The sequence below is a fragment of the Sceloporus undulatus genome, chromosome 6 (assembly GCF_019175285.1).
Source record: "Sceloporus undulatus isolate JIND9_A2432 ecotype Alabama chromosome 6, SceUnd_v1.1, whole genome shotgun sequence".
Lineage (NCBI taxonomy): Eukaryota > Metazoa > Chordata > Lepidosauria > Squamata > Phrynosomatidae > Sceloporus > Sceloporus undulatus.
In genome coordinates this window covers 22,812,569-22,834,619 of record NC_056527.1, presented here as the reverse complement: position 1 = coordinate 22,834,619, position 22,051 = coordinate 22,812,569, and the positions used below count along the sequence as shown (strand labels likewise).

The 22,051-nt window shown below is 42.9% G+C and overlaps 1 protein-coding gene across 8 annotated transcripts in view; it reads left to right on the top strand.

The window, feature by feature from the left end:
* The first annotated feature begins 12,421 nt into the window (after window positions 1-12,421).
* The window catches only part of MYO3A (myosin IIIA), a 131,820-nt gene continuing 122,190 nt past the window's right edge, over window positions 12,422-22,051 (top strand). For 7 of the 8 annotated variants that reach the window (XM_042476842.1, XM_042476839.1, XM_042476841.1 and 4 more), the window contains exons 1-2: window positions 12,422-12,500; window positions 20,700-20,882. In XM_042476842.1, coding sequence (XP_042332776.1) covers window positions 20,715-20,882 — 168 coding nt within the window. In that variant the 5' untranslated portion in view covers window positions 12,422-12,500; window positions 20,700-20,714. Of the gene's footprint in view, window positions 12,501-20,699; window positions 20,883-22,051 lie in introns of those variants that run through there. The other variant, XM_042476844.1, reaches the window with a different exon arrangement.

The following is a 22,051-nucleotide window of genomic DNA, read 5'->3' as shown; positions in this document are numbered from 1 at the left end:
AGAAAAGTGACCTTTCTTTCTTCATGAATTAGAAATGTTTGGCTTATTCATTACTCTGAAACAGAGAAGTTCTCAGGCATTCAACGTAGCACACAAAGGCTTGCCAGTGTACTACCTGTTCTACACTTATTATTAATGATACTACACAAAGGAAGTTCACACTGTAATGTTTCAGAAAGTTCCTAATCATTTGGGTGCATGCCTTCTTATAAAGGAACAAAGGCAGTGCTTGCGCATCACCACAAAGCTAGAATGTACCATAGCTTGTACCTCCTGCACGGAACCAATGAGCTTAATTCACTTTTTGGTAAAAAAAAAAAACAAAAAACCACTTCGATAACAACTGGTTTCAAAAACATTACCAGGAAGGGTCTATACCAACAAATGAAGACCAAGAGGAATTAAAGAGATTCCTCCCCAACTTCTCACTGTGATATTGCTGTGTTGTTCTACTATAACTATTAATTATAGAAATCAAAAAGGGTCTAGCCATCCTCATGTGTAGGTCATAATTGCATGTTGTTGGGATGCAGATGGGGGCCATATTTGTGGCTTCAAAGCTCCAGTGTTTTGGATTTTTGAAAATGGGCCATTTTAAGACTAAGGTTTTTTTTCCAACAGGACATGTCACAAGAGTAAATATTTGGGTTACTTCTTGTTAGAAAAAGAGGACTCTCCCCAGCCAAAAATGGCCCAGATAGGGCCAAAAACATAGCAAAATTGTCCTATGCCTGCTAGTGGGTATTGGAGGAACATATTGGCGGGAGAGAAATCAATTTGTAGGACAATGCTGACCCCCCCCCCCCCAGCCCTAACATATGCCTATACCGGGTGTATGGAGATGTGGTCATTAGTATAATCCCACACCTTCATGTGCTTGGGAGGATCCCAGCCCTTCATGTGTTAAATGGCAGTGGTTGGAATCTGAAATGATGTTAGAATGCTTGCAGAGATTTTATGGTTGGGACGGGAAACTGGGTTTTTTTCAGGCTTGTAATGCCCACTGCAGCTTTGTAACTAAGGGGCTGTACAGACTGACCAATAAGATCAGCCTGCGGATGGAGTCAGGGTGTGGTGTACATATGACACACACCTCGACTCCGCCCTCAGGCCTGTGTGATGCTATGTGCCACACCACTTGGTGTGCAGCATCACAGCACTCCCCTGGTGCTATGTTTACAACACGCAGTGCCAAAGGAGAGCTGAAAAGCCGCAGCTATGGTGACCTTTCTGGGCTGCAAGAAGGAAGGCTCCTTTTTGCGCCACTAAAAGGCGAGATCAGAGCCGCAGCATATAGTTGCCGCAGCCCCAATCCAGTGCTAAAAGGGGCAGCCTGTACAGCCCCTAAGTCAGATGAATGCAGTTACAGAAGCCTACATAGACTTTGTGCCCAATGCTTGAAAATGAGGAATGCTGCCTGTGCATGAGATATTAGGTGCAAAGCTAACATGCACATCCACACCTCCATGCACATTTTTAGTACAACACATAAGCATGGAAAGCTTTTTGGTGGGGTTTCTTTCTCTCCAGTAACTTGTTAACACAGCTACATCTCATAAAATGAAACAGGGAATAAGAAGGTCACGCAGCATATCTGTGATTAAGGACTTAATCACACAAGGCTTGAAAGGTGGAATTAGAGAATAGTAGTATCTGTGGCCATATCTTATCACATGATGCTGTGTCTGTCCAGTAGCTGGTCTGTAGTCCATCTGCAGCTGGAGCACTCCTTCATATTGATGGGCAAAACCCATCAATGCCTCCTAATCATGCTGGTTTTTCATTGTTGATGTACATATGATAACTTCCTTCTGAAGCAGTTCAGATATGCAGTCATGTGGTGTAAGTGGGGGCAATTATATTCCTCCCCCCTTGCTATTCCCAAGCAGGTGGTTTGTCTTTTCTTTTTTTTTTCAATTTTTTCCCATTGTTTATTTTTATTTAATGGATTTCCTTGATCATGCAATAGCACTAGAAATATAAATAAAATAAATACAGACTGAAAGTTATGTTGGGAAAGGTATAGAGCAGGGAGGCAGGGCTATGGAGACTGGTGTGAGGAAGACAGAGACTGGGACAGAGACATGGCAATTTTGAAGAGCTGTTTGCATTCCTACATTAATGCGATTGTGACTTCTTACAAACCTGGTGTGATAAAGTCCACACTGATTTATTTTAGAATGAGCTTTCATGGTATAACTGCTGACTGTTATGATTTGGCTGAGTCAGTTCTGATTGATTCTCTGTTCTCTCACTTTTCCAGCTGCTTTTAAAATGCCTGTTTCTCCTCCTCCTGCTTTCCCTTTTTTGGGGTCAGCTTACTTTAATTGCTGGAAATTGAGTTTAAAGTGCATTCAGTGAAAACTAATTCTGGCAGAAGAGGGGGAGGGGCAAAATCTTGCCCTTCCCAGTGGGCCCAGGCAACAGCAAACTGCTTCAGCCTCTCCAAGCTTGTGTCTTTCATCATTATTAATTTTCACCATCTCAACCGCACTCTGCTGTTGCTTAGCCACATGCATCCCAGTTTTCATCTGTGAAATGTTGGGAGGGTATGTCATGGATATCAACCCACTACTTCAGCTCAAGATGGGGATTAATATCCACAAAATTCATGCTAAAATAAATTAGTCTCAAAGGTATTGCTTGATTCCTTCATTTCTCTCCCCATTTTCCATTTTTTACTAAAGCAGACTAAAACAGCTGATTCTTTAGCTGACTAAAATTCCTGTCTCGGTAAGGAATTGTCAGCGGAGGACATGTGATTATGGCACATAAATGGAATGTACTGTGAAAAGAAGATAGGAACCAGTGGGACCTGCCACAAAATAGTGCACATTGGAGTATCCATGTTCAACCATGCCCCCTTCTAGAATCATTGTCAAGCTCAACAACCACAGTTTATATGGATCTGGTTGACAAAGAAAGCTGTGGTTAATATAAATTGGAACTAAAAACTTACTCTTCATAAGCACCCAGGCCACTACGCTCTCCCCTGCAATCTTTAGAATTGGTCTGCTGCATGTCCTTTCTTCCTACTAAAATCTAGTCTGGAGGCCTATCACATTATATTGTTATAGCACTATATTCCACTTTAACTGCAAAGGCAACATTGTATGGAATCCTGGGATTTGCAGTTTATGGAGGGGTTTTAGAATTCCCAACCAGCAAGCTCTGGGGGCTCACTAAACTACAAATCCCAGAATTCCACAGAACTTTGTCATGGTAAAGTGAAAAATAGTGCTATGACAGTATAGTGTATAGGACAAAAGATATGTGTTGTTGAACTTAATACATACTACTTATCTACTCTTGCTCACCTCTACCCTCATGACCCCTTTTGTTTCTACAGCCATTTTTATCTTATTAAGTGCCTTGGGACACGAATTAATGTTCTGTTGTTGCTCTATAAAACTGCATGGCCACTAACGTGATTCATTTAATAAATCCATAGGCTGTCTTAACTGTAAAATATCTGAAAAAATATTTAGAATAATCTATTTAAAAATGCTGTTTTGTTTAACAAAGGTCAGCTTCTGGCACCAAAGAGCAATGTGACACATACACTAATTAATGTTTAAAGAAACGGCTGTGTATTAGTTTACCTCATGTTTACCAAGGTGCATTATTTAACAGAAAGAGAATATGCCAAGCATTTCCTTATTGCTACTAAATGAGAAAATGAAGCAGATCCCCCCCGTATTCCCCCCCTGTTCTAAACTTTGTTCACTATTTTCAGTTACCAATTGGTTAATTTGTTTTATTTTTTGCATGATGAAATTTCAAAGAGACTAAACCATAAAACAGAGCTGTATCCTGAACTAACTGCCCACCCCTGCTGTCCTAACATGACAAATCAATGATTTAATGTCTACATTCAATTCTGATTTGAATTATAAAGGAAGAAAACAGCCTAATACAACATGTGATGAAACTTAATGCCAGGCTCACTTTATGATAAACGTAACCAGTCTGATGGGTTGTGTTTCAATTGGGGTGAGAATCATGTAGTCCATGAGCCACATCAAGTCTTCAAGCTCCCTTCTATCTAGCCTCAGTATCCCCTAGTTTTATGTTGACCATGAAATTTGCTGCCAAATTTTGATAAAATATAGTGCTCACAAGAATTAATACTCCCTCTTCCTCCCTTCCATAGCTTTGCATCACTTTCTTGCCTTCCTCCTCCCTCTCTGCAAATCTCCCTGCCTTGGCAGGGACACTCTCTTTCTCCTGAAAGATATGGAAGGAAAATAAATGAATACAAAGAAGGTAGAAGTAGCTTCATTGCCCTATTGCCAGGGTGGGAAGGACATTTGAAAATATTCCCCCCCCCCCAGTCAGAAATTTATTGTGTTTCTTGAGTTTTGAGAAACCATGATAAAAATAATCCTGGACTGATGAGATTCTTTGCAGTCTGGGACTGATTGTGTGCAAAATTTGCACATTGTTGTTTTGTACAAAAAGCCACGTATTCTGGGGGTGGGGTGGGGGGGAGGTCAGTATTTTCTGCACAGATTTCATTGTAACACGTAATGTCTTAAATATATTATATATAATATTCCTGTGCAGAAATATTATTTTGTACCCAGAAAATTCTATTTCCTGAGAGGGAATGCTGTTTTCTGTGCAAAAACACCAGGTGTGAATTTTTCACAGAATAAATCGTGAACAGCAAAAAGAAAAAAAGAAAAGAAAAAGGAAAATTGCAAACACTACTTGTTGCTTCCTTCAAGAAGAAAACTAGAAAATAATTACATCCCCATTTACTTGCTATCAAAAGGAAAAGACTTCTGCCCATGATAGCAATAACAGCAGGAGGTCTCTGTTTTCTTCCTCTCAACAGTCAAGGAGAGGAAGATGAGGAAGGGGAGCAGTGACACTGACTGCAGTGATTCTTGGATTTCTTGGTTGCCATTTTTTAAAAACAAGCAGGTCCTGGACATTTCCAAAAAATGCCTTGATTGTTTCCAGGATCCCTTACAGCCATGGAACTGGGGTGGGGGTTTCCTTCAAATTACCTTCAAAAGTTGTGTGCCTTCAAGACACCTGTCAATTTATGGTGGCCCCATGAATTTTTCAGTTTTCTTATGCAAAGAATACTCAGAGGTGCCTTGGCAAGTTCTTTCCTCTGAAATACATCCTACAGCACCTATTATTTTTAGTGGTCTCCCATGCAAGTACTAACCTGATCTGACCCTAGTTAAATTCCAAGATCAATTGAGATCTGTTGCCTTTAGGGTATTTAGGCATCTAGGGGCATATTTTAAAACCCCTCAGATTTAAGATGGAGGCAGACAGTGGATTTGGTGGTTTTAGGGTATTTGGGCACCTGGAGGTAGGACTAGGGAAATTTCCCATGCAGGTAATTGCCTGTTGAAGCCTCAGAAGTATTGCTTTCTTGTTGTTGCTGCACACCCTCAAGTTGTTTCCAACTTATGGTGACCCTGAAGTGAACGTAACGTGGGGTTTTCTTGGTAATGTTTTTTCAGAAGGGGTTCACCAGTGACTTCCTCTGAGGCCGAGAGAGTGTGACTTGCCGAAGATCACCCGGGGGCTTCTATAACTAGGATTTGGACATTTGAACCATGGGCTCCAGAGTCATAGTCAACACTCAAGCTGTGGGGACATAAGCTGGTGGAACCCACAACAGGGCTTCCAGTGAAGATTCCAGATTCCATTCAAAGCAATATTTCCAGAAATATTTAATCACTTTTGATTTGCATCAACAGAACTGAGTGCTAGGAGGATTTTGCTGTTGGTTTAGTTCTATGCAACCCATGAAAGTACAGACATTTTGTCAAGGTTTGGACTTGGCAGCTCTTAGGGAGGAGTGATAAAACTTGGTTTGTGGATGGAGCTGACAATGTTGACAGGACTTTTGCTCTCTCATCATACTTATCCTTTTAGACATAGGCCCTCCAGAAAATATAAAGTTGTTTATGAGACTGTTTGTTGCACTCCCTAATTGGATAGGGCAGAAGACAAATCCAAATCCCCAGATGGCTATCTTTGGAATATCCCCTGAGATTAGTGCAGGACCTAGGGATTTTTGTGGGTGTGTGTCTATGGATTTGGCTTCAGATTTGCAAGATGGGTGGGTAACAATGTGGCAAAAAAGCCCATTCATGCAGTGCCTGTCAGTTTATACACAGAACTTTTGTGTAGTACTAGGGTTGCCAACATTTTCTCTGGCAAGTGCCCCAAGCTTTTCTGAGCTTCCATAACCAGAAGAAATTCGGAACATCTTCGTTATTGTTGTTGGTGTGCTTTGAATGAATTATAAACCCAATAAATAGTCTTTTCTGAGTACCAGAACTGAATGGAGCTCACAGTCTTTCCACCCAAAAATCCATTCCCAGTTAGCTCCACCTTTCTCTACTTCTGCAATATAATTGAGGAGGTAGCAAAGGTCAACATTGCTTCTATAGTTACATCACTAGAAATATAATAGGCCCTCTAAATTTGCAGATTTCAGTTTTGCAGATTTGATTATTTGTGGTTTTGATTAATATGTTTTATCTAGGAATCTTGAAGTCCTCCAGCACAATTCTGTTGGAAGTTGACCATAAAGTTGTGTTGGAGAACTTAGATGTTCCTAGAGAAAACACTTCTCTAGGCATTTCTAGGTCCTCCAGCTTGATTCTACGGTCAATTTCTGGCAGATCTTGATCACAGAGTTACACTGGAGGGCCTGGAGGTTCCTAGAGAGGTGTTCTCTTGGGTAAAAAGAATAGGTTTTTTTTTGTGGTTTTTCCACTTTCATGTGGGTCCTTCACCTCTAACCCCAGCAAAGGGACCACTATAATTTAGAAAAAAAATTATTACCCACCTAACAGAGGTCTGATCTCCCAAGTAGATTCAGAGCAACCTTCCATCCACTTCTGAGCATTGGTTTTTAACATGCAGGGAATATAAATCACCTCTACTTCACAGTCAATGCAAGTTTCTAGTGGAATCCCAGGTATGGTGTTTGTGACTGATAAAGATTTTGATGGTTTACACCCTAGTTTCCATGGGAACTGCTTCTGTCTCTGTTGTAAAAAGAAAATCCATTTAGATGGCTAGGCAGGGAAGGTTATTTTGGTATACAGAGCACATTGAAGGCCACAACATCTTCTTAATCTCAAACTCACTCTCTCCTTTAATGGCTATCACTTGAGTTGTTGATCTATCTTCAGACTGTACCACCACATCAGACATGTTGATATGGAATGACAGCCCTTTTATTTTATTTCTTTTATTTAAAAAAGTATAATACACCTTTTTGGGTAAGCCTGCTTAAAGCAGGATCCAATATAACTTTAAAACCATAACATATAATGAACACATCATGGCCGGATTTTTCTGTTTTTCACATGTGATTTAATCTGATGTATTTACATTGGAAACTGAGGTTAAATATATTCATGAGACATTCTAGAGGCCTGTCTTTTACTGGGTACTGCAGAATTGTTGTATTCCTGAAGAAACTAAAGCTATGCCCTAGATACAAAGGATTACATATCCTGTTAACAACATACTAAAGCTGACAGCCTTTTAAATAGGATTATTTCAATTGGAGTACTGTACAGTTAGGTCCTCCCACCCACCGCTCTCTACCAGCCATTCTCTGCATGGTGAGAAATCATGGGGTGCAAATGTTTGCCTAACTTTCCTGGGACTGAAGTATTAGTGCAGTCTTCCTCAATGTAGTGTCTTCCAAATGGGTTGGTCTTGTTGTTGTGTGCCTTCAAGTTGTTTCCAACTTATGGTAACCCTAAGGCAAACTTATCATGGGGTTTTCTTGGCAAGATTTGTTCAGAGGAGGTTGGCTACTGCCTTCCCCTGAGGTTGAGAGCATGTGACTTGCCCAAGGTCACTTACAATCCCACGAATTCCCAGTTACGGTGATGCTGGCTTCAGATGTTGAGGATGGCAGTACAATACATCTGGAGGGCATCCCTTTGCCTAAAGGAAGTGCTTGAGTTTTTCAGTGTGTTTTTTTATTTTTCTAGAATTAGCAGCATCAGAAGCTCTGACCAGCTGTATGCCCTGGACAGCTATGCTGCTAAAAATAATAATTTTCATAAATCTCAGGAATCAGAGAATCAAGTACCACTGAGTTAGAAGGGATCCTGTAAAGACATCCACACCAACCTTTCAAATCTACAACAATGTGTTTCAGGATTTGAAGCTGGTATATTGACATCACGGATACATCTATAGGTCCTGAAAAATGAAATAATGCATTGGCTGAGTATTTATAGTGAAATAATTATATTGAAACAAAATTAATTTTATTTACATTTGCATCTAAGTAATTCTTGGTTCTATACCAACTCTGTATTACTGGAGTATTTAATTTCTATTACATAGTTCTAGTTCTAGTTCTTATTCAAGTAGCAAAAATCTGAAAGAGTTGTTACTTGATACCAAAATGACATCAAGATAAATGTCTAGCAGAGACCCAGTGGGGTATACTGGTTTGGGTGTTGGACACTAGGAGACAATCCCAGTGTCAGAAGAAGGCAAATGCCATTGAAGAAATCTTGCCAAGAAATCCTCATGATAGGTTCACTTTAGCATCACCATAAGTCAGAAACTACTTGAAGGCACACAGCAACAACATCTGGAGGTCACACAATTCCCACTCCTGGTCTAGGAGAACTGGTATGGTATAGAGCTTAAAAGGCAAAATCCAATTGTGAGTGATAATGAAAGTTCTTTGAACAAATGGGACTTCGGTTTTTACTTATGGGACTAGCAATACCAACTGGATTTAGGCCAGAGGTGGGAATCATGCAGATTTCCTGATGTTGTTGGAAAGCAGCTCCTATCGTTCATCACCACTGGCTCTCGTACCAGAGCTGCTAGGAATTGCAGTTCAACAGTATCTGGAAGGCCTCATCATCACCATTTGTGGATTTAGCCCATAGTGGCCAATGCAGCCCACTGAGTGACTGTGAGCTAATCACCAGATCTCAGCCTAACCTACTTCACAAGGTTGTTATGAGGATGAACACAGGGCTGGCCTTACAGTTAATCAGAGTCAGCTATCTGTCTCAGAAAACAGAATTTAATTTGTTATGACAAGCAACAAAATAGTGGTCATTTAATTCATTATTTTACTGACTGGAAAAGGAGATGTGCTTATGGTATTTTGTTTGTTTGTCTCCTGTGCCAAAATGGTTCAGTGGATTTTAATACTGTATTCTTCAGTTTGAGTGTGAGGAGGAGAACATTTGTAATTCTGCATCAGGCAGCAAAGTTGCTTGGGAACAACCATGGATGAATGCTGAAGAGGAAATAGACCAGATACACTTTCTGCAGGAAAGGAATGGGAATCTTTCAGCACAGAGAGCATCCTTTCCCTTAATTGGTAGCCCATAAGCAGGGCTTGGGGATGTTACTTTAAAGCCCTGTACAGCTCAGTTCCAGGCAATCTGGAATATCATATCTTTCTCTACAAGCTTCTCATAACTTCTCAGGCATGCTTGGTGGGAATGCAGGACAGGGCTTTCTTAGTGGCTGCTCCCAGACTCTGGAACTCCTTTTTTAAAGAGACACTTCTTCCTGCTCAGACCTTTCTATTCCAGCAGGCATGTGGGAACTGATTGCGTTATATGTTTTCATTTTCTACTATATTATATAATGTTTGTGCTCTATTATTTTTAATCCATGATTAATGTTTTATATGGTTTTATATTGTTTTAATGCTAGAGGCAGTTTTAATATGACTTTAATCTCCGTTTTTTTTCTCCTTAAGGTTATGAAGTTATATTTCTTTTATTTCTGTGAGCTGCCTAAACTCCCATTTTGGGGTAAAAGGCAGGTATGTTCAATGACTGTGTAGAGGAGGGGATTTCAGCAGGTGTTGTATGTCACGCAACAAAAGCTACATTTGCACTGCAAAAATAATCCAGATTCACACTGCTTTAACTGCCATGGCTCAATGCTATGGGATTCTGAGAACTGTAGTTTTGTGAGACATTCAGCCTTCTCTGTCAAAGAGCTCTGGTGCCACAATAAACCACAATTCCCAGAATTCCATAGCATTGAGTTGTGGCAGTTAAAGTGGTGTCAAACTGGATTATTTCTGCAGTGCAGACACAGCCCAAATAACAAGCAACATGTGCTGTAATTCCTTCTACACAACTAACCATTACAGTTGCTGCAATCCCTTCTTCTATACAACCATTAAATGTATAGGAGCCCTCTCCAGTTTTCACTTTGGCAACACTAAGCAGGATACAAATAAAATTGTTTTTTTTTATTTTATGATTTTTAAATACACTTTACCAAATTCCCTCAGGCAGCAGCCATGTTGGATGGCACAGAGATTCTGAGGGGTGGTAGTCACCAAAAATAATCTTCCCTTCCAGATCCAGGCAAACGTATAGAAGGAAACTGGTATGCAAAGGGATCATGCAGCACCCTTGAAACTTAATGCAGTTTGACACCACTTTAACTGCCTTGGTTCCATACTATGAAATCCTGAGATTTATAGTTTGTTATGACACCAGAGCTCTCTGACAGAGAAGGCTAAATATCTTACAAAACTGTAATTCCATAGTATTGAACCCTAGCATGGTGTCAAACCGAATTAATTCCCCAGCCTTAGCTGTGCAAAAGAAGTTGTAGCATAAGCTTTCGTAGACTTAGGGGCTGTATAGACTGGCATCAAGGGCTGGCATCAGGTGGAGTAAGGGCATGGTGTCTGCACAACACACACACCGACTCCACCCCCATGCTGGTGTGATGCCACACACCCCACCATATGCTGCAGCACTAAAGGAGCACTGTGACGCTGGTGGCTATGACGCCCTTTCCGTGGCGCAGAAACAAGCCACTTTTTGAAGCTCCATTTTGTGCTGTGGCAAGGCCAGATCAGAGCCTCAGCATGCAGGCCCCAATCTGGCAAAGAAAGAGGCGGCTGCAGGCTGCCCCTAAGGAGTGGTCTGAAGAGACTGTCTACTTCCTCAGATGTATTGATCTAAGGAATTCCATGCAACTGACGAAACAGACAAAGCCTATGAAAGCTCCTATGACAACATCATTTGCACAGCTAGTCTCAAAGGGTGCTACCTTTGTGCATCAGCAATGTAGAAATAATGCAGATTGACACCATTTTAACTATTGTAGCTCCATCCTATGGAATATTGGAGTTTGTAGTTTTACAAGGTCTCTAACCTTTTCTGCCAAAGAGTCCTGGTGCCTTACAAACATCCTAATCCCTGGATTCTGTAGGATGTGACCATGACAATTAAAGTGGTGTCAAAGTGCCTTATTTGTACTGTGTAGATGCTTAGAAGGAAACCATGTCTCTCAATGCTTAGCATGAAAGTATGGCCAACCTTTGTTGTTGTTGTTGTTGTTGTTTACAAGTTGTTTCCAATTTACGGTGACCTTAAGGCAACCCTATCATGGGATTCTCTTGGCAAGATTTGTTCAGAGGAGGTTTGCCATTGCCTTCCCCAGAGGCTGAGAGAGTGTGACTTGCCCAAGGTATCTCAGTGGGCTTCCATACCTGAGCAGGGATCCAGTTCCTGGTCTTCCAGAGTCCTAGTTCAGTTTGTTGTTACTGTGTGCCTTCAAGTCATTTCCAATTTATGGTGATCAGATTATGTGAGTTTCATGGCAAGATTTGTTTAGAGGAGGTTTGCCTTTGCTTTTCCCTGAGGCCGAGAGAGTGTGACTTGCCCAAGGTCCTCCAGCGAGTTTTCTTGCATGATTCAAATCCTGATCTTCCAGAGTCTTAGTCCAGTTTGTTACTGTGTGAAGACTTGTGGTGATTTCTTGGCCAGAATTGTTGAAAGGCTTGCCATTGCCTTCCCCTGAGGCTGAGAGCATGCGACTTGCCTAAGGTCACCCAGCGGGTTTCATGGCCTTCTCCCTGACTGTTTCCAGGTGGTTTGAGTGTTGGGCTGCGATTCTGGAGACCAGGGCTCAGATCCCTGCTGGGCCATGGAAACCCACTGAGTCAACTCAGGTTTTGCAAGCTCATGGCCATGGCTTCCTTGACTGAAATACTCCACCAGTAACTGAAACCCACTGGGTAACCTTGGGCAAGTCACACTCTCTCAGCCTCAGGGGATGACCATGGCAAACCCCCTCTGAAGAAACAGGCCAAGAAACCCTCCTGATAAGTTCGCCTTGGGGTCGCCATAAGTCGGAATTTGGACTTGAAGGCACACATTACACACAAAGAGAGAGAGAGAGAGAGAGAGAGAGAGCCCCTGCCCCGCCGTTGACCTGGAGGGGAAAGCGCCTGGAGGGCAGAGCCTTCGGGCGGGACTGGAGCAAAGCGCGCGCAGCCGGGCTATCGGTGCCTCTCGCCAGAGCGCCTCTAGGGAAGGAAAGAAGGAAGGAGGGGGCTCTGTTTTGGGGGCCTAACGGGGATTCAGGCTGGGTCCCTGGATGGGCAGAGGGGCCGGGAAAGTGGGAAGAGACCCTCTTCTGTCTCCAGGAAGGAACTAGGGCTGCGAGCCCTGAACCCCGCCTGAGGCGTCCCTGGAGAGAGCCAGGTAAGGAGGCAGCGTCTGGAGGGGACAAAACACACTGGGGGAATAACGCGGTTTGAGAGCGCTGTAAGTGCCTTGGCTCCAGGCTCCGCTCTGGGACCCACAACACACTACAATTCCCAGAAATCCATAGCCTGGAGCCAAGGCACTTACAGCGCTCTCAAACCGGGTTATTTCTCCAGTGTGGATGCCGCTAATGCCATGGGGAAGCAAGGAGTAGTGGTTTGAGTGTTGGGGCTACGACTCTGGATTCAATGGAGGCAATGGCAATCCACCTCGGAGCAAACCTGGCCCTGAAAGCCCCGGGGTCGGTTCGCCTCCATAACTCGGGAACGATTTGAAATTGGACTGGGATGAGGGTTTGAATTCCTTTTTCAGGCCTTGGGTGGGTCACACTCTCTCAGCCTCAGGGGCAAGGCAATGGCAGACCAACCCTAAAAAACATCTGGCCAAGAAACCCCTGCCAATAGGTTCGCCTCAGGGCCGACATCCAGGGATGTTGGTCTCCTCAGAGGGTGCTAGACTGGAACCAAACCCCAGTGGATACCAAGGGCCCTCCCTACTGACATTTCTTATTAGAGAGCTCTAAGCCACAATTATCCACTTTCAAAGAGTTAGTAAGCAGCCAGAAAATAAAGTGTTGTTGTTTTGGAACAGTACAATAAACATATTTTTAGATGCGGAGATCTTGGAGCAAACCCTTGACTTAAGTAGGGAATCTCTCTTCTGTTTGGCTGGTGGCAGGGGAGTTTATCACACAAAGGAGACTGGGAGTCTATCCTGGAAAAATCGTGTAATTCCACTAAACAATTTCACATGACGTCGCACAAAACCCGCCATTAAAGCAGTCACAAAGAAGCATTAACACACACCTTTTTACTTTCATGATTTCAGTAAGAATGCATTTCCAATATCGCTTTATTTGAGCTATTGTGTGTGATAATCGTCCGCGCATTTAGCCCCAGTGTGATAAACTCCAATGTCTCCAAAGCTTGACTTTGACTTGAGATTTGCTTTGTTTCTGTGGGATCTGTGGGATTAGTTTGGCCAGTTGCTGTTTGTATGCATGTCACAACAACCATACACTAGACATGCACATGGCTCATTGCTGTGTGTATGCATGTCACAGCCAGAGTCTGGGAAAGTTATAGTTTTAGATTACAACTCCCAGAATCCCCCAGCTCCCATGGTCATGCAGACCAAAAATGACTTTTCTGGACTCTAGTTAACAAATAAGAGCCAATTACCTACCATATACACTCAGCTATAAGTTGACCTGATGTATAAGTCAAAAGGCAAGTTTGGAGGCCAAAATTATGGATTTTTATATGACCCATGGATAAGTCAAGGGTAAAACTTAGGGGCATGTAACAAAGGATCTGAATGCTGAATTAAAGGAAAACAATGCCAAAGAACTTGCAAAATCCCAGCAGACATAACTTTGTGCCCACTTTAAGGGCTGGATGGATGTGAGAATAGAGGGAGGTCAGTGCTTTCAGACCCAATTACGCTTTCTTTTCACCAGGGGATGGTTCCCTTTTTTTAAAAAAAAATGAGAGTAAAAGTACAGTACTTACACTGGCCCATGGATAAGCCGACTCAGGTTTTTTGAATCAATATCTTGACCTAAATTTCTAGACTTGTACATGAGTATAAACAGTATGCTGTTTTTCCAGCCACTTTTATTTGCTCTTCTCTGAGCACCAGAACTGGCCAAAGACATTTTGCGGTGAAGAATAAATGGATTTCCCCCTCTCTTTCCATGTACAAAACCTCAGTGGACAGGCGGTCAATCTTTCTTCAACAGTGGTGATAAGCAGGGGTGTCATTAGGAGGCGCAGACCACACCAGGTGACACCCAAAGATGCTTCCCAAACATCTGCCTTTGGGCAGAAATGGGTTGTGGCATTTGCCTACATCCCTTTAAAATGCTGAAGTGATGGAGTGAGTGGGGCAAGGATCGGTGGTTAAAACAAAGGGGAGACCCCCAGGTTTATTTTTTGTAATTAAAGTTTTGTTTTTTGTTTTTCAATGTTATTGCAAAATCTTCCTTTAAAAATGGCATCCTACCTTATTTTCACTTTAATGTACATGTAAATACATTTACGCTGTGCTTGGGTATAATTTTAATTTTGCTAGCTGTTTATGTCACATTATGTTCATTGATATATGGGAATTACAAGTTATGAGCAACACTAGTACAAAAACATTACCAAGGATTCTGTCTGGTTTGGTATGGGTGGAAGTCAATGGGAGGTGACACCATGAGTTACCACACAGGGTGAGACCAACCCTAGTGACTCCATTGCAGGGTTTTAGGATGTCAGAACCACAAAGGAGGACCACAAAGTGTAGGACGTGCAAGAAAAATGTAGGGCATTATCATATAATAGCTAAAAACACTAATATAAATGTAAATTCATGCTTCTTAGTCATGTTCAAAATAGAAGAGATTTTGAAATGCCTCCTGGACAGAAAGTTGAAATGTAGGACATGTCCTGGAAAAAGAGGACATCTGGCTATTCTTCACCACTGGGGATAAGAAGCCATTGAACCAGCTTAGGGGGCTTAAGGCGACTTTGTTATCCACTTCTGGCTGCTGCTTCCTAACATCTGCAGTTTGAAGTGCCTGATTCACTCTGCTGAATGTACAGCTAACTCAGCTAAGTGTCTGTACAATGGTCTATTCCAGGGAATTTATCAGGGTTATGGGTCCCACTGATATCTGCTGCATATGCTTCTTCATACCTGTGTTTAGGACTACAGGTGCATGTTGAAGCCAAAGTTTTTTAAATGTTACTTTCTTGAATTACCACTCCCCGAATGCTAATTTAGGAGCTTGTGGACATTATACAGCTTGTGCAGACCAGCCATTAAGGCCAGCCTGGGGGCAGACTCAGGGCATGGCATCCACATGATGCATGCCCCAACTCTGCCCCCATGGTGACGTAACACTGCACACCTCACCACACAGCATGCGGCATCCCCACACTCCTCTGGCACTATGTTTAGATGGTGCAACACTAAAGGAGTACAGTAAAGCTATGATGCGTTGGCTACCGCACCCTTTCCAGGACGCAAAAAGGACCTGCTTTTTGTGGCTCCTTTTTGCACCGTAGAAAGGCCAGGTCGGGACCACAGTGTGAGGTTGCCGCGGCCCCGATCTGGTTCTAAAAAAGACAGCTGCAGGCCACCCCTTAGGGGCAGTCTGCACAGCCCCATAGTCTCCAAAGTAACCTTTCAAAACCCATGTTGGATCACAACCTCAGCCTCTGTTAATGCTGGTAGGGTTTAGGGGAGAAGTATCCTTGGAGGATGTCAGGTTGGTGAAGGCCACATTATGTTCATTTTTTTCCAGCTAGCTAGCTTGAAACCATTTGATGCGTAAAACATGAAGAAAGTGATAGGTTGCGTTGCATTGCTGATGGCTGCCACTATGCAAACTTTATATTTTATAACATGTTGAAAACATTGCCCGCTTTGGTGTTATTGTAAATCAGGCGTGGGAATTATTTGGATCTCCAGATGTTGTTAAATAGCAACCACCAGTATTCTTCACCATTGGTTCTTTTGTCGAAGACTGCTGGGAGTTGTAGTCCAACAGCATCTGGACAATTCCTGTTCCTGATTTAAATAATTGTTACACACTTGCTAATCCAGCCTGTTTCAGATATTCGCTAAATAGGTTGTTCAGTTCTTTCTTAGCTGGCTTCTGTGGCACTAGCAATATTGTGAATGTGCAGTCAGAGTTGTGGAATTGTTTCATTTAGGGGCTTTCTCCTTCCTTGACCCTGTTATCACATATGCTGCTTTAATTTCTAACTTGGATATCGGTAGCTCAGAAAGCAAGCAATTCTTGGGTTACGGGTGACCCAGTTCTTTGGTCGCTAACTCCTGTTGTCATCCACTCTGACAAATAGACTTGGAGAGTGTAATATTGAATTGATTTTTGTGACATATAAATATTGGCTTGTAATAGGAAAATTAAATGGTGCTTAAACTTTAAAATCCAGCTGGCTCTTCACACACATGAATCAACAGTCCACTTGTTGAAAAATTACTCTTTATTTCTAGCCGTATTTTTTTTTTCAATTGACTACCATGGAGATGAAAAAGAATTGGGCTTAATCCTCAGTCTGCTAATGCCAGACTTTCTGTTTTCTTATGTACAAGGTCTATGTATATCAAAAGCAGCTTCATTTCCAGTATTGCATATTTTCTTTATAAGAACAAATGTGTCAGGCAAATAAATTGATAGAGGTTACTAACTGCCACTTTTAAAAAGTAGATACTAGCTTGCAATGAAGCCCATAGCACTCACTATCTGAGATAGTTGCCTCAGGCAACAGATACTGGAAAGCTGCAGCAAAATGCTGGAAAGAACCATGCGCCATGTAGCTTACTCTATATCACTTAGGCCTTCTTAGAGGAACTTGTTTTAGGGACTGGCTACTTTTTTTTACAGTGTACCAGGGACACGTACTATTTTGTGCCCATTGGCTACAGTTGTTTCTTTCTTTCCCAGAAACTGTCTTGGTATCAGCCGCTAATGCCTCATAAACTAGCATTGGTCGATAGACCACCACTTTGAGCAGCACTGCCATAAGTAAGCTTTCTGCCTTCCAGTTGTTGGAAATGGAGAGCAATGCCAACATTTTGCATAAACAGCCAGGTAACAGTGATGATAGTCATCTAGTTAGAGTAACCTGGGTCTAGTTTGTCCCTTTGTGTCCCTCTCTTTCCTACCTATCTGATGTGGGGAATAGGCAATTATGGCCTTATTCACCTACGAAAAGGTCAGAAATTCGATGCGAGGTATATCACCGTAGTTCCCACTGGAACTCGATTTTGATCCTCATTTGATCAAGTCCAGTGGGAAAAACCTGTGGCAAACACCAAAGCCCAGGGTTTCCTGACACTACATTTTTGCCAGTACTTTTCTAAAGAATTGATTCTAAAGCAAGGCAAATAAGTGGGAACGCCAGCTCAGAATTGGGAAAAATGGCAGAGAAAAATGTCATCGGTTTTTGACAACTCCAACATCCCCCCTGTCAGTGCTGCCTTTGTACTTTTTTTTAAAGATAGATTAATTGATTGAGTGATTTTGCAACTGCTTGGCTTGGCAAGTAGTCGCAAAAGCAATCGATTAATATATCTTTTGTTTGAAAAAAATCCCCTCTTTTCAATCCCAACCTCCTCCTCTTCCTCCCGGGTTCTGTGGGTCTCTCCCCACTGCCACCCTTAGATCGAGTGATCCAAGGGTGGCAGTGACCCCAGAGGGACCCCCAATGGTCTCCCTGCCTGCTGCCATCCTTGGATCACTGCTCCTCATCCTCCCTCCCTCCGCTGGCTGGCCTCCGTGCCTACTTGGGTGCTGGCGCGGGGTTTGGCAGCGGCGATGGCTCAGTGCTGGCCCTCTCCTCCTCCTCAATGCCGGACCATTTTCCACTGCGGATGGAGAGAGGCATGCCGAGAGGATGAAGGACAGAGGATGTGTGTGTGTGCTTCCATCCTCCCGGCCTGACTCTCTCCCCTCCTTTGTGGGCCAGGAGGACGCAGGCATGGACGCTGGGGAGGCACGCATGTCCTCCATCCTCCCCGCCTGCCTCTCTCCTTCCACCTCGGCCTCCTTCTAAGGTAGGCCTACCGGGGCAGAGAAGGGGAAGGAGGCCAGCAGGCAGAAAAGGAGCCGGAAAAAAGGAGGACGAGAGGGCCAACACTGAGCCCTGACACTTGTCGCCACTGCCGCCAGGCTCCAGCCACTAGTACCCAGGTAGGCAGGCTGGCAGGCAGGCTGTTGCCAGGCCTCCGCTCCTTCCCCAAGGCAGGAAGGGGGACAGGGCAAAGGAAGGATGGCTGTTGTTTTCTCCAATGGGAACGACAAGCATGCAAAAGAAAAACCCTGATTCCAAACAGGCCCCCTTTTCATAGTGTGAACGAGGAGCGTTTTGGAATCGGGGAATATAGCGTGGCAGACGCGGAATCGAATCCGTGTTATTCCGCCAGTGAGAATTAGCCTATATCTTTCCTATGTGCCAGGTAGTGGCATAATATTTATGCCCTTTGATTACAGGTGTTTCTTTCTTTCTTAGAAACCTACCAGGAACCAGTAGCCAATGGCTTGGGGACTGATACCAGTCCTTGGACCACCACTTTATATAGCATTGACATAGACTGATATTCTTAGGGATGACTTCACTTCCTTCTCCAGTCAGTCCTCTTCTTGCTTTCTCTGTAGCACAAGTGTGGGAATAATAAGACCTATGATCAGCCCAAGCCAACATTCCAAATGGTGGGGCACGTGGGAAGTTACAGTCCAGCAACATCTGGATGGCCGATGATTCCCACTCCTGCACTAGCATGTAGCCAAGCAGAGCAACAGAAGTAACTGTGGGGTTATACAGACTGGCACTTTGTGCTGGCCTTTACGCGCACTAGAGTTCAGCTAGGGCTGAGTGTTCACACACTCAAAGCCCTTGTTCTGCTGCCCATGCACCATTATGGCACACACCCGTCCATATGTTGTGCACCATGATGATATCTGTGTGGCGCAGCACCCAAATGGTGTCATCGTGGAGCACGAGAGTGCCTATGGTGCCCCTGCTGGGATGCAAAAGAACCCACCCAAAAGCGGGTTCTTTTTGGTCCTTCTGGAGGCCACGGCGTCTAGTTGCTGCAGCCTCCTTCTGGGGCAAAACGGGTGGCATGGAGCTGCCCATCTGTATAACCCCGATGTCATAGCCTAAGATGGAATCCTTGTAAATAAAGCCAATTTCATTTGTTTCTCCTTTGTGGTGATTTTGCTCTTTAATGTTCCCTTATACAATCCTCATCTCACTCCTTTGCAGGCTTGGTGGAATATGCTCTTCCACTGCAACTACTGAGGAAAGACTAAACTGGCAATCCAGCTGACTTTTGTATGTGAAATGGAAAGGATTGCCATTTTGTTCTTTACCTGAGGTAGGATAGACCTACCTTCCACCATGGCCAGGATGGAAAGCAATGGTTAGGTGGATGAGAGATGAAGACATATCTCCTCTTTCTGTCAGCCCACTCATTTGCTTGTCTTTGCCACATATCGGCAGCAGACGAGTTGTTAAATGCAAAGCTAATTGAGTGCGCGAAGTGTTCACATACCTTGGACTCTTTCACACCACATGATTACAGAACTATATTCCACTTCAACTGCCATGGAACCTGCATTTAAAGAAAGGGTATTTAAAATTCTCAGGCAGGGCGCTCCAGCACATCACCAAACTATGTTCCTTATGATTACATATGATGCAACTGGCAATTATGGCTGAATCATTGTTCTATATAGTAGAATCATATAGCAGAAAGGGTAACTTCTTTCATTACCCAATGGTCTCCAAACTGTGCTCTTTAAGAGATTTTTGACTTCATCTCCGAGAATCCCAGACTGTTGACCAACATGGCTAAGGCTTCGGGGAGATGAAGCCCAAATCTCTTAAAGGACCACTGTTAGCCTTACAACAATCTTGTAAGATGGACCAGTATTGTCTTGCCTGTGTGGTTGATGCAGTAAAATGCAGCTGAGCTAAAAATACTTCATGCAAGATTGGGGCAACCTGTGAGCCTCCACAGATGTTTTGAAACTGTAGCTTTCATCAGTGTTATAGCTAATGATGAAGGTGATGGAAGCTGCACTCCAGCAATGCCTGAAGAGTCACACTCATTTGTCACCCCAGTTTAATGAATTCATAGCAGAAATGTGACTTAAATGAGAACTTGTAGTTATTATATGACAGTGCAGTGATTTCAAATGTCATGTTGCTGGCTCTATGGGGCTGTTTCCCCGCATAACCTGTATAACAGCTGTTATCAGTCCTTCACAGTCTTACATAGTTTGAAGGCAGAAGACTGAATTGTCTACCATATTGACTGGGGATGATGAGAGTTGTAATGCTACACATCTGGAGGAAGCTAAACTGAGAACAACTTTATCTTTTTTTTTTATTGTTTTGCTTTGTAAAGTGCTGTGTAAAACCTATGGCACTCCATAAAATAAACATAATAATAACATAATAATAATAATTGCCTGTGTTTGTTCATTTTTCTTGTTACTAGCATACAGACATTCTAGGTGGAATGCATTTGTACCTATTCAGTTTCATCTATAACCACAATGGATGCTTGTTAATAATTACTTCAATTTGCAGAAATTTTGGTTTTTATTTCCAGGATTCATTATTTGAGATGCTGCCCTTAACAGGCAAAACAATAATATTTGATAGCTTTCCTGATCCTTCGGATACCTGGGAAATCGTTGAGACAATTGGCAAAGGAACATATGGCAAAGTGTTTAAAGTATTCAACAAGAAAAATGGGAGCAAAGCAGCTGTCAAAATCTTGGATCCAGTTCACGTAAGCGACATTTAAAATTAATAGTGGTAGAACTCATGATGGTTACATGAATGAGTCTCACAATGAAATGGAGAAAAGAGATTATTTTCATGGCCAAACTGCAGTTTTATTAGGCATGTATCACTGGGTGTTGGGTGGTATCACTTTCTTTTTAATACACAAGTGGTAAACCACAGTAGTTTGGAGAATCATTGTAGACCAAGGTTGAATGGGCTGTTTTTTTCTGTTGAGCCAGGAATATGGTCAGGGCTAGCATTGGGTGTTGAAGTCATTGGGCCACTGTGAAAGATTAAACCCTATTAGAGAGTAGGTTCCCAGTCCTTGGAGCAAACTTTTCCTGGGTATCAGTGCCTTGCTCACCTGTTCACACTAAGCAAATGAGAACAGAGAAAAAGAGAAGTACAGTAGCTTCCAGCCACTGACTTCTCATTCTGGCAGCTGTGCAGATTGAATCCAAATGAGGGTGAGGAGAGAGTGAAAGAGCATGCAAATGAATAGGCAATGATGGCAGCAGTGAGGATGATATGATAATCCAGTATGAGAAGGTTCCTCAAAACCTGGAACTCACACAGATTGGATGAGGTCAATAATACAGTACAACCCTCATATCCACACAACCAGTTCCTGTGGTTTCACTTACCTGTGTCTGAAAAAATATGTTCTCTCCAGAAATCTGGAGGTCCTTCAGTAAACTGTATAGCCAACTTCCACCAAATACCTCTATAGGCATGTGGAAGACCTTCAGTGTGACTCAGTGGTCAACTTCCACTGGAAATATAGGGTCTGCTGTTATCCATGATTTTCACTATTGACAATAAGTCTGGGAACATATCCTCCATGGATACAGGGGTTGTACTCTACTATATTCTGTTTGTTTATTAATTTTGTTAATACAGTCAGCCTGCCCCTTAAGCCACCATGCTCCGAGGCAGTGTATTCAACTGTCAAACAGCTCTTCTAACTAATGTTTAGATGGGATCTCTTTTCCACCTAAGAGGCAACAGCCATCAATGGTGTTGGTGTTCTTGCACCAATAATCCAGTGGTATCTCTTGGGGGGGGGCTGCTAGAATTACCAGTTAGAGTTCATTGCCTAGGCTTGTATTTGACAATACCACACTACACTGTTATACCACTACAGGAGCCCTGGTGGCACAGTGGTTGTGAGTT